The following is a 12863-nucleotide window of genomic DNA, read 5'->3' as shown; positions in this document are numbered from 1 at the left end:
TTTTTTTTTTTTTTTTTTTTTTGAGACGGAGTCTTGCTCCGTCGCCCAGGCTGGAGTGCGGTAGCACGATCTCCACTCACTGCAAGCTCCGCCTCCTGGGTTCACACCATTCTCCTGCCTCAGCCTCCCGTATAGCTGGGACTACAGGCACCTGACACCGCGCCCGGCTAATTTTTGTATTTTTAGTAGAGACGGGGTTTCACCGTGTTAGTCAGGATGGTCTCGATCTCCTGACCTCGTGATCCGCCCGTCTCGGCCTCCCAAAGTACTGGGATTACAGGAGTGAGCCACCGCGCCCGGCCAAGGGAGCAAGTCTTAAACCCTAGCCTTAAAACCTGGCAGAGGTCATGGGGGACAAGTGGCCTCCAGCTTAGGCGATGCTACTCAGTGAGTTGGTGAACAGAGAAAAGCCTTCGGTGCAGGAGGCATGGGCTGAGTTCCAAGACTCGGAGAAGATGCTGGAAGATGCCGGGTGCTTAGGCATGGAGGTCAAAGATATGGATCCGGGAGTCACCCGTGCATGTGGTCCAGGCTGAGGAGGTTTGTGTGGCCTGTATGAGGGACAGAGACAAATATCTCCTCAAGCAGGCAACTGAAACATGGCTTCATTTCTTATAAATTTATTACATAATAATATTATAATAATTATTATCAATAATAATATAAGAAACATAGATCTCTGTGGGGTGTATCACAACGTCAGGGTCAGGAGGCCTCAGGACTGGAGCAGGGGGTGAAACCCCCCGGATGGAACTCCATACAAAAGGAGGTGAAGCGGAACTGACCCTGTAAAGTTAAAAACCCAAATTGAACGGAACCAAAACCCACAGGTGAGTGTGAGACCGAGTGTGTATGTGGCAGTCTGTTACAGTGACTGCTGCTGTGTGACCTGGACTGTTGGCGGAAGGGTGAGTGGGTGTGACTCTGCGCCCAGGGAGTGGGGCCGGTGGGCCAGGGCGGGGCGGGCAGGCACAGACCGGCGTGCCAGGCCCCTGGGTTGTGAAAACTTCTGTTTTCTGTCTTTTTTTTTTATTTTATTAAAAAAAGCTAGAAATATAAACAGAAACTTGTGAGTGACGTGGATGGAGCTTAGTCCAGACTCCAAACCCTAGGTTTAAAAACGTCCCAGGGCCCCCACCCCACAGGTCATTGCTGAGTGTGAGGAGTCACAGTGTGGGGGGCTGGGCACCCTCGGGGGTCTTTGACTCTCCCCAGGGCCAGTGGTGGCCTGACTCTAGGGGTCCCCCTAGGATCCCCTCAGAAGCCCAAGGTGGGGGCGCTGCCTCCAAGGGGCCCTTGGGGCCTCCCCAAGCAGCAGGGATTCACCAGGGACCCCCGCTCAGGCTGGGTGAGGCTCTGGAAGGACAGGCTGGGCAAACAGCAGGACCCAGGGTGAAGGATGGCCTCTGACTTTCTTTGGAAGAGGAGACAGGGTGCTCTCACAGGCACACCCCATGCATGCACACTGTGCACGCCTCCACAGCCCCACGCTAGTCCAGAGCGGCCCCTGGGCCACTCAGTAATCAGGCACACACATGGCTCCCACGTGCTCAGACGCACCCAGTTTCACCCACACACACAAAGGGCAGGACAGGAGACTTTGGGGTCCAAGGCAGGGAGGCTTCTCTGCTGTAGTTGCCCAAGAGCATGGGGACCAAACTGGCCCCCTCCTTGGGGAGAGACCCTGTGAGGAAGATGGCTGCGGTGGAGCGGCAGGGCCCTGCCCTCACCTCCCCGGCCGATGGTCTCCCAGGCCGGCTGGTCCCGCGGGTGCACAGCAGGACCCGCGGCCTGCCGCCCCTCCCCCCACGAGCAGCACCTGAAAGGTCGGTGGGGCACACTAGAGCTCAGCGAGGGGAGGGGCCGAGCTGGGGCCCCAGGGCGGGCCACTAGGGCCCTGGCCAACCCCAGACCAGCTGGAGCGTCCCCTGCCCCGTTGTGGGGTGGCAGTGGCAGTGAGGGGCCGGAGATGGAAGACTGGGCAGCTGCAGTGGGACCAGTGGAAGTAGAAGGGAGGGGAGAGGAAACTATTACGGACAGAGATATTTGTTCCTTTTCTCGTTCCAAATATAGAGTGGATTAAAATATGCAAAACAGGGGGGCTCCTTGGCCCCCATCGAGAATCCCAATGTCTCCCCCCTCCCCCCGAGTCACCAAGGCGGGTCCTGACCTCGCATGCTGGACTAGGTTCCCCCTCTGGGAGAATGACCACCAGGAGCTGTGAAGGCGGTGGTCAGGCTAGAGCACCCCACCCCCGGCCCCTCCCGCCCCAGCCTCCCTGGTCCACGCCCTTCCTGACTGTGTGCTGGGTGGGCTGGGCGGCCGGTGAGAGCACTAAGCAATGTACAGGGCGAGTCTCCGAGCAACAGCAAACAGGACGATTCATGCAACATTCCTGGCCCGGGCGCCGTCGTTAGGGGCAGGCCGCGCGCCGGGGTGGGGGTGGGCCCTGCCGCAGGCACGGCCGGGGGATGGGGGTGGGGCGCAGCTGCCGTCCAGCTGCCTAGCGCTCGCTCGATGTTCAGCGTGGCCCACGCGCGTGCCCCGCTCCACGAGTCGTCCTTGGTAAGCGCGGGTAGGTGCCGCTCATCTCATGGTCTCGAAGCGCGGTAGCGGGTGCTCGCCCAGGGTGGATGCTCTCAGCCAGCGCCCACGTGAACTATGCTCCAGACTGCAAGCGGCTTCTGTCTGTGAAGGGTTCGGCGTGGCCCGGGGGCGCCGGGGCCAGGCGGACGCGGCGAGGCAGCGGCGACGGCGAGGGGGAGGCGGCTTGCGCTGCCTCACTGCTGCGCACCACAAGCGCACCCCTTGGGCTCGTGCGGGATGGAAGAGGCGGAGACTTGAGGATGGTGGGGGGCGTGAGGCTAAGGCCGCCCCTGGCCCCGCGCCCGCCCCCAGCCCTCCACCGCTCCCGCGACGGCGGGCTTCACCGGGGTTCGGGGCGCGTCGCTGCCACGGGGTAGCGGCCGCTGGGCACTCACCGAGTTAGAGGCCCCGCCGCCCGGCCCCCGGGGCTGCGCTGCGCTAAATGGCTCAGCTCACCTTAGGTGCTGAAGAGCCTGCGGGAGGGGAGGGGTCAGCGGCCAGGTGAGGGGCGCCCCCAAGGGACGGGGCGGAAGGAGCGGGAGGTCCCAGGAGGAAGGGCTGGGGCTGGGGCTGGCGTGAGTAGCCGGGCCAGAGGAAGAAATAAGGGTGGGACTCCTATGGTTACCTGGCCTTTCGGTTTGGCCCCTGGGACCAGAGCCAGTGGACTGGCGGAATATGAGGAAATGGACTGGTGGCCCCCTCCACTCCATCCAGGCTCCAAGTGCAGCCCAACCAAAAAAAAGACAGCCTCTCATGGCATAAGGGCTGGCTTCTCTCTCCTGCGCAGCGGATCCGACACAGGCTCTGGGCATTTGGCGGGATCCACAGAGGCCCTGGACAGGTAAAGACTTTGGGCAGTACCTTCACTGCCCACACCCACACAGCATCTGCTCTCATAGATGAAGACCCAGGGACCTGGGCTAGTTCCAGGGACAGCTGAGGTCGTGATAAAGGTGGCAGCAGTACGAGGTGAACAGTCCACGTGCACAGGAGACAGAACCAGGCAGGGCTCGTACCCCCGTATGGAGCAGCAGCCATGCAGGGCAGGTGTGAGGCCGGCACACCCACAACACAAAGGCAGCCTCCGCACAGGACAGCACACAACAGCATCGCAACGGTGCCCAACGCATTGACAGACATGCCGCGAGGGCAGCAGCAGCAACACGCAGACACGCAACACGCCACACATGGCACGCACGTCCACACACGCAAGAACCGACAGTCAGCTCAACTTTCCCAGCCTGGCACTCCTGACAGGGACCCTAGAGCTCTAGCCCTCCTTGGCTCTGGCCGTGGTGGGAGGCCTACCTGAGGTGATGTCTCCACAGGAAAACCCACTCCCACTGTCCCCCATCCCATCCCTTCCCCACTGGGTCAGGGGGCTCAAGGGCTGTCCAGTGGCACCAGGAAGCCTCCACAGCCACGCAGAAGCAGGACCCAGGCAGACAGGGACAGCGTGTGACGGCACGAAGGCGCATGGGATGAGCATGCTCACTTGACAGCGCGGCGCTCGGGACCAGCGGCGCGCTTCGGACAGAGCAGCCACATGCAGCATGGGCAGTGAGAGAGCAATGAAGAGAGAGATTAGCCGCCAGGCCCATCTGCGACCCACAGCTGCAACCACACAACGGGCAGCCAGGTGTGGAGGGAGGAACTCAGGTGCAGAGGGCCCAGCTGCTGTGGGAGGGACAAAGTTGGAGCTGCTGGTGGAGGAGAGGCGCCTGTGCAAGTCTCCAAGCGCAGGTGAACCACAAGCGTGGCCGCAGTGCTCAGCAGGTGCCTGGCGCCTGGGGGTGCTGAGCCCCTGACATCCTCTTTGGCCGGACCCCTCTCCAGTGGCCCTCTCACCCCCTCCCTGCCCCTGCCCAGGCTGAGTCCCCCCGCCACAACCTCTGTGCTGTCCTCACCACACAGCATCACCAGTGCCTGCTCCACACAGGCATGGGGCTCCCCTTAAAGCAGGTTTCGTCTTTTGTCTCCCACCTGTGGGAGGTCAGCCCTCTGTGGAGATCTGAGCTCTGTCTCTCCCATGGGACCTCATTTCTGTCCTCTCCTCAGCCTCTGTCCCTACTGCCTCCTCCCAGCTGCTCAGATCCAGAGCAGAGCTTCCTGAAGAGGCCATACTGTGCCCCCCAAAAGAAAGGGGCTTCAAGAACACCTGAGGTGGGCCTTAGCACAGGCACCAACCACCAGAATAAGCTGTCTTTGCTCCCACTGGATCTGGCATCCATGGATCCACCTGCACAGTGAGGCAAAGTGGGGAAGCAGCCAGGGTTGGGAGGGAATTCCCGAGGGGAGGTGCCGGGTGGTGTTAGGTCAGGGGGGGTCCCCTGGGGGTGTGTGCCCAAGTGGTGGTGACTGCTGGAGGGGTTTGCCAGGGGAGACTCCGAGAGAATCACTCTGAGGGACCTGACTGGGGACACCCAAAGAGGAACAGGACCAGGAATATGCACCTGGTCTCTACGCACCAGACCCGACACAGTGGCCCTGGCCTGGGGACCTGCATCACAGGATGGACACCTATCCTGGCCCTGCCCCTGCCCCTGCCCCAAGGCTTGGCTTTCAATGGAGTTGTGATGGCAGGTGTACCTGGAGTCTCAGGTGTGACTGAAGCACACTGGTGAGTTGCAGGACCACAGAAGTGAAGGCAGAGGCACAGGGCAGGCGTGGGCAGCACAGCCGGGAGGCTCAGCTGGAGCCCAGAGCAGGGTCTGGGCTCCAGGAGGTCCAAGCTGGGCAGAGCAGAGTTGTGCCTGTCTGGGTAGTACTGGCAGGGGCTGAGCTGGAGACCTGGGCAGAGGGCAGGCTGGCTCCAGAGGCACCCAGGGAGCCAGAGGGCAAGAGACGTGAGGAGAGCCGGTCACATTGCTCCCACCTCCCAGAGCATGCTGGAGATGTCAGGAGGCCAAGAGGAAACGCCCAAGGACGGCTGTGCCCTCCAAAGGCCCCAGGGCACAGGAGGGAGGGGCCTGGGGTCACCCATGGCCCAGGTGTCTGCTTCTCTTTCTCTTGGGGTACAGGGTACTGCCCACACCATCCCCAGGGCACAAACCCGAGCAGTCTCCATGTCTGACTTCCATGTTTCCATGGCCTCCCTGCACACCCACCGTCACTCTCAGCCATCTCGCCACCTCCCTGGCCAGGCTCCGGCGGCCGAACAGCCACACCACAGCACCTGCCAGCCTCCCAAAGAGCTTCTGGGCCACCTCCCTTCTAACACATGATACCTCGCCAGGCACCATCACCCACGAACACCTCCAGCAGCCGCCCTGAAGAGGCTGAGTTCAGACCACGCTGAGGCCCCCACGGCCCCACGTCTTTCCACCTACATTTGAATCCTGCACTGTCTGTTTCCCAGTGACTCTCAGCCAGTGAGAGAGGTCTAGCCTTGCCACACCCTCCCCACTCCGACCTCTGCCCCGCAGTTGCCCAGGCCGTCAGCAAGACCCCGCTGCTGACCTGTTCATCTGTTTCCCTTCGAGACATTCTTTCCTAGGCCTCTTCCTTCCTAGATGGATTTTTGGAGTTCCCCTCTTCTTAGTTTGCAATTTCTCCTGGGCAGCATTATCCACTCACACCATTTGCTATGGCCAATGTGCCCAGGAATGCTACATGTAAGACCCAGATAGTCTCTGATGAGTTCAACACCTCTACTGGGGTATCCACACATGTTCCTCCATCCCTAACTCAGTGAATGGCACCCTGTCATTGCCACACACACAGCCTGGGAGCCCCCATCAGCTCCTCTCTTTACCCTACAACCAATGACCAACTCCTAATATCAACCCAGACTTCCTCTTTCCCCCTAGCCATTTCTGGATCCAGACCATTCATGGTCTCAGGCCCTTCACTCCACTTCTTACCAGTTCTCCTTGCCTCCTGGTACCCAGCACAAAGCCAGAAATATCAGATGCACTAACAAAATGCAACAATAGTACGACATGTCCCTGCCAGGCGTGCCCAACTCGGTCAGCCCACTGGGACCAACAGGCGGGAAAATGTGCACACTCCGGCCCTGGTTACTGCCTCGGGCCTTCTGCCACTGCACTCACATGGGGTAGGTCTAGGCCTGTGGCCTTTGGAAACTAGGGGCCTCATTAAGGGAACTAATTCTCAGAGGAGCACAAAACCAGACATGGGCTCTCAAGCTTCTGGTGCATCCTCTGCAGTAACATGTCTTGCTCCTCACACCCCACCTGTTTCCAGCTCCAGCTCTGATGGGCCCCAGTGTCCTATGACCCCTCCTCTGTACCTCCTTCCTACTCCCTGAACAGGCTTCAGGGATCCTGGGAACACACCTGCCCCAGCTGCATGTGGCCTGCAGGGTCCCCACTGGCAGGCATGTGACACATTCAGTCTGGGTTTCAATAGAGCAGGCCCTGCTGGCCTTGGCCCTGCTTACCAGTGTGATCCGCCAAGCACACAGTGCTTTGTTCACATCCCTGACAAATATATTAGCAGGCAGGGTCTGCAGCAGGCCATTAGGGCAGGGTTTCTTGACCATTTTGAGGAACACGGGTCTTCTGTGAGATCTAGGAACTGACTCTAACAGGTCTGGAGACCACAGCACACAGTGCCCTCCTCCACATGAGCTTGTCAAAGGCACCAGAAGTACTGCAGCAAATAACCTCTTTTTGTGTTTCCAAAGCTATTTTGCCATGAACTTTACCTACAAAACCAGATGTTAGAGTCCCATGTAAAGCTAAGTACCAAGGCAGAAGTGAGCCTCGCTGTGGACCTCAGACCCCACATGGGATTCAGATCCGAGCATGGGGCCTGGAAGACAAATGGAGTTTAGAGCCAGGTGTGGAGCCAGGGTCTCAGAGACAAGTGTGAGCCTCAGAGAGCTGGGGTGCCTGTGGCCAGTTGTGGGGCTCAGAGTCAGGTCTGAGTCATGCCCAAATGCAGCCTCAGAGTCAGGTGTGGGGCCCAGAGACCAAGGAGGGGCTCTGGGCAGATGAATGGTCTGTCTAGCAGGGCTAGACTTGGAACTGGGAGCACAGAGCAGGTGAACAATCTGGGATCAAGGATTCAGAAGGCCAAAGGTCCTGCACCTTCCAGAGGCAGCATGAGAGTGCCACATTCTCCAGCTTCCCCTGAAAATCAAAGGTGGCCCCAGAGATGATCATTTTTCCACAGGTTACCGAGCTTTGGTTCCATGACATACAGGACAGCTTAACTTGCCCAGAAAGCTCTCAGGCCCCAGAACACCTTGTGGCTAAAGCACATCAGGAATGAGTCATCTGTGGAGAAGGTGAGTAGGCACTCCCTTCCTCGTGGTGTCGGTCAGGGAGGAGAAGGGTGGGTCTGGCAGACAAACACTGTGGAACACAAGGGGCTGGAGACACGGCTCAGGATATGGCCCTGAGGGTAACCTAGCGCCTCTGCCAGGACTGGCCCTGGGAAGGAAACAGTCATACCTGGATGTCAGAACCTCCCACACTTGAGACAGTTCCACCAGCAGTTTTATCCCTAAGTGAGGAGTGAGTACCAGACTCCGGCCACTAGGGGCTGCAGGACAAGAGCTGACAACAGCCGTGGTGGGCAGACAAAGGACCAGATCTGAAACAGGACCGGACTCAGACATCACCAAGTGTCCTGTGCTCCAGCCCGCTGCCTGCAGCCAGAAGCACCAGAAGTTAAGGGCCCAGGATGGGCAGTGGGGCCCCCTCCAGACGGCTGCAATTGAGCCCAGGTCTGAAGGCAAGAAGGAACACAAGAGGGTGAAAGGAAGAGTGAGCTGGAGCAGAAGGTAACACAGGCAAACTGAGAAGGAAAAGCAGGCCTGGGTGGGCCACTCAGGTGGCACCGGGTGCTGCTTATGACACACATGACCAGGAAACAGAGGGGTGAGTCTGATGCACACACCTGCCACTTCTAAGTGGAGGGAAAGCCCATTGTGTGTCATCAGAAGGGATTTCACAACAGCAGCCCTCGATTACGGCAGTCAGAGAGCAGGGCTCATGGTCAGGCAGACCACCGTTCTGTCTGCAAGGAAACTCTGTGGTACCTCAGTTTCATTGTCTGGAACATGAAGATTCTGTTAGGGTCTGTCTAATGGAATGGTGTGAAGACAAACTGATACGGCAGGACCGTCTCCAACACTGCATCCAACAGGCTTGTTTTCCCACAAAGGACTCTAAGACCTAGCCTAGGTGTCTGAGTGCCTGGGTGTCAGTGACAGCAGAGACAATGGCAGCTCACACCAGCGAGGGTCCACAGGCCCCAGCCCTGGGCCTGCTGGGTGCTTCACAGGTGATGCTGTGGGCAGCCTCGCGACAGCCTGTGCAGTCGGCTCACTGTAAATACACTTCACAGGGGAGAGATGGACATTCAGTGGCTGATCTAAGACTACAGCACTAAGCTGTGACCTGCTGAGCACTGACATCATGGCCCTCTGATGGCTCCAAGCCAATGACCAGCAAGGAAGTGAGTTGCTGACGCCGGCAGGGGCTGTGTCACAGCAGCATTGCTTGTTACAGGCTGTCCAGCATCTGGTTACTCCAGGGACAGCACTGGACGTACATCTGGAGAGCCCCCGACCCTCACTCTCAGCACCTGCTTGCTAAGTGGGTGGACCCATCCCCCGGCTCCTGGGAGAACAGAGGACTCAAGCCCGGCCGATGACAGCCCTATGTCCCCAAACCCCAGTGATCAGTCAGGGAAAAGCAGAGGACCCACAGGAACTCAATCAGAGATCAGAATTTTGCAGGAACTACTGAGTAAAAAAACAGACATCACGTAAGGGTCAGGGCTGCTGGTATGTCCTTCCCCATCCCACATCTGAGAAAGAAAAACTCTAACAGGGTCCTGGTGAAAGCCGGGGCCAAGGGATAAGAGAACCTTGCCCCAACCAAGACAGAACGCTCAAGAGCCCTGTGGGAGGATGAACTCAGAGAAGGGGAAGTGCCAGAGGTTCCGGCTGAGGAATCCCCTGACCCTGCCCTGCAGCTGCCTCACAGGAGAGGACAGGGCCAGTGATGAGACCTGGGCCCACCTGAGCCCAACCACGGGGGATCAACACCTGATGAGTCTGAACGCTGAGTCGGTCCTTCTGTGGGTTTTCGTCCTAAGCCGCCTCCCTAGATCTCAAATCACAAAAAACAGCATTTGCATTTTGCTTTGTACTTTCATCCATTTAACAAATGTTTATTGAAGGCCTGAACCAGGCCAGGCACTGTGCTATGCACTTTTTAAAATAGCTTTGATTTTCATCAAGACCAAGAGGCAGAGAGGAGCAGAGGGAGAAGCAGACAGGGAAGATGGGGGGCTGGTCCGGTATGGGTCAGGAGACCCCAGCCTCAGGGGTCTGGTCCTGCACAGAGGCCCAGGACCAGGCTGCTCATTCTGATTATAACACCCATTCTACGGGCACCTGCAACACCACAATGCTGGGAAGAAGGCTTTCTAGTCTGGCTGGGAGTTAGAAAAGGCTAAAAGGAGAGAGGACCCCAGAGCAATTCCCCAGGATGACAGGAGCTGGAGGCAGCATCCCGGGACTTTAGGAGAGGCCTCATGAGCTTCCCAAGCTCCCACTTGTCTTCTGAATCCTGAACTAAAGAAGGCAGAATGGCCAGGCCTTTGTAAGACCTGTAAAGTCCTTAAGTTCTGAACATGTTGCTATGCTGTGAACTCTGTCCTCCAAGGCTGACAGTACAGGGCCCACTAGATTGGTCTTCTGGGAGGCAAGGAGGAGGAGTCAAGAGGTGGCATCCACATTCCCCACCCCCAGACCCAAAGAGGGGAGGGGAGACCTAGGGGCACAGAAGGCAAAGCAGCTTTAAAAGGCAGACAAGGGGCGGCTGGGGGATGACCAGCTCTGCCAGCAGCATCCATGCAGCCCATGGGCCTGAAGGGCTCCTCTTTGGAAAGAGCCTTGGGAGTCGGGTCCTCAAAGAAAGACCTATGGGATCAGCCCAGGGCTCTGGCAGCTGTGACAGCCTCAGCAGCAAGCCAGACCCCTGCTCTGATCCTTCTGGATAGGGGCAGGACAGACAGGGAAGTGATGAGGAGAAGGCAAGAGGGCAGATGGAGTGCAGGGATATGGCGTGACTTCCATCTATCTTCTTACTGCACTTTAGAAATGACACACGGGAATCCATGTTTAAGGGATTCTAAGGTGGTGCCAAGAGACAAATGTTTCTAGGATGGGAAACAGAAAGTTAGTGGCAGATCCCCCAAAAGAAAAGGAGTCCATGTGCTCCAAGCTGCCAAAGGAAGCAAGGCAGGAGGCAGCTCTAAGGCAGAGGGTATCAGCCACACTGGGCAGCCACATGGCCACAGAGGATGGGAGGAGGGAGACGCACCTCCAAAGTAAAACACAAAACAACCCTTAATGGTAAAGACAGCCTGCGTCAGGAGCCAGAGAACCCACAGGAATCCCTGGGGCCAAGAGCCTCCAGGAGGGCCATGGACACTCATGTCCAACCTGAGTCTCTGAGGGAAGCCCAGCTCCCATTTCTGGCACCAACAGGGACACAGTGAGCACCAACCCTGATGTGACAGACGCCCAGAAGAACCTCCTCTCTCAGGCAGGCCAAGCAAGACCGGATTCAGAGGTGGATGGTGGGGGTGGGTTGGGGGTTGCCACAGAAGGAATGGAACAGAACAAGGAGGAAGAGGAGAGCCAGAGAACAGACAAGAGGAAGGACAGAGGGGGCCACGGACAAGGCACGGATCCCTCCCCACACCGCCCTGCTCACCGAGCTGCTGCGATGGGCGACTTCTTGGCAGGGTCCAGCAGGCTGCCCAGGCCACCAACTGGTTCCTCCCCCAGGGAACGCGTGTCTTTGTTCAGCTGCTGCAGGCGGGAGCTGAGCTCACTGATCACAGTTGGTTTGTCGTCTTCAGGCCCAGGGAGCCCCCGGCTCTCCACCGGGTCCCCCCATAGCTTGGACCTTCTCTGGAAGAGGTAGCGAGGACGGGCAGGCCCGGCGGCAGAGGCCAGCCCGGCAGAGGCGGCATGGTGCTGCTGGGCCATGAGCTCGCTGTCCGAGGACTGCTTCAGCAGCGGGTCCCTGAAGGTCACCGGCCCCTTCCCCAGCGGGGACTTGAGCTTAGGCTTGGGAGGCACTGGTGGCTTCTCGAGTAGAAAAGTGTGTCCGTCAGCGAAGGAGGTGTGGGTGTCGGTGAGTTCCCCGCTCTCCGAGCTCAAGGTGGACATGCTGGACACCGTGGAGATGGTGCTTGTGGTCTCCAGGTGGGGGTCACTGGAGCTGCGTGTGTCAGCCTCCTCCACCCCAGAGTCAGCTGCAGACTCAGGGGCAGGGGGTGGCTCACTGCTGGGCTTCCCTGAGGCTGGGCTGGGCACCGTGGTGGGCGAGGGGCCCGGGCCAGCGAGTGGGGTGGCCAGCAGGACCCCGTTGGCAAACTCTTCAGGGGGTGGCACCAACCCAATTCGGGCCAGCTCCTCCCTGGTCTCCTCATCGCTGGACGACAGCTGGGCGGGTGGCAGGTTCACAGCAAACACCAGCTCTGGCTCTTCCTCTGAGCTGCCCTGGCCTGGCCCGGGGTCTGCTGGGGTGCCGCCAGGGGGCTGGGCCCGGGGGCTGGGCAGGGGCTCTGCCACAGCTGCTGACTGCATGGGGGCCGGGGCCAACTCCGGGGTGCCCGGGCGCTCCTCTTCGGCCCCCGCCAGCCTGCTGGGCTCCTGCCCGTTGCTGGTGGCGTGCACAACAATGAGGCCAGCTGGCCGCTGCAGGGATGTGTCCAGGACGCTGAGGATCATGGACTTCTTGTCCTCGGGTGACTTCCGCTCCTCCCGGGGGGCCTTCTCTGCCTCCCTGCGAGCAGGCACAGGAATCCAGGCCGGGCTCCGTGGGGAGAAGGCTGGGGAAGCCAGGGACCCTCGCTCTGGGTCCCGGGCCTGTACATCCACAAACAGGGGTCCGGGGCGGTCGGCATCGGGGCTGTGCACGGGTGTCGGGGACCGGGAGGGCGCCTGGGAGGCCAGAGCCCGCTCTCGGGCAGCCAGGGCAAGGGCCAGGGGTGAGCTGGGGTCCAGGGGTTTGCCGGTGAGTGGGTGGATGAAGGTGGAGCCCGAGGGCCCGAGGCTCGGGCCGCTGACCAATGGCTTCAGAGCAGACACCGGGGAGGGCAACAGCAAGTCGCGGCCGGCGGTGGGGCCGGTCCCCAGGAGGCGCTCGTCGATGGAGCGGGAGGGCTGTAGGGATGGCAGGTCCGCGCTGGGGGCGCTGCCCTCGATGGCGCCCACGGACAGGAACACAGTGGAGCGGCGCCGCTCCTCCAGCCGCCGGTCCTTGGCCGGGCCCGGGCCG

The 12863-nt window shown here is 59.7% G+C and overlaps 1 protein-coding gene across 1 annotated transcript in view; it reads right to left on the bottom strand.

Annotated features, from left to right (window-relative positions):
* Positions 1 to 2977: 2977 nt before the first annotated feature.
* Positions 2978 to 12863, bottom strand: part of SHANK3 (SH3 and multiple ankyrin repeat domains 3) — a gene marked incomplete at its 5' end in the record, with an annotated part of 53025 nt that continues 43139 nt past the window's right edge. The window contains 2 exon segments of the mRNA XM_017896421.1: positions 2978 to 3059; positions 11289 to 12859. Coding sequence (XP_017751910.1) covers positions 2978 to 3059; positions 11289 to 12859 — 1653 coding nt within the window.

Source organism: Rhinopithecus bieti, unplaced genomic scaffold, assembly GCF_001698545.2.
Source record: "Rhinopithecus bieti isolate Rb0 unplaced genomic scaffold, ASM169854v2 scaffold_28822, whole genome shotgun sequence".
Classification (NCBI taxonomy): domain Eukaryota; kingdom Metazoa; phylum Chordata; class Mammalia; order Primates; family Cercopithecidae; genus Rhinopithecus; species Rhinopithecus bieti.
This window is presented reverse-complemented; position numbering and strand designations above follow the sequence as displayed.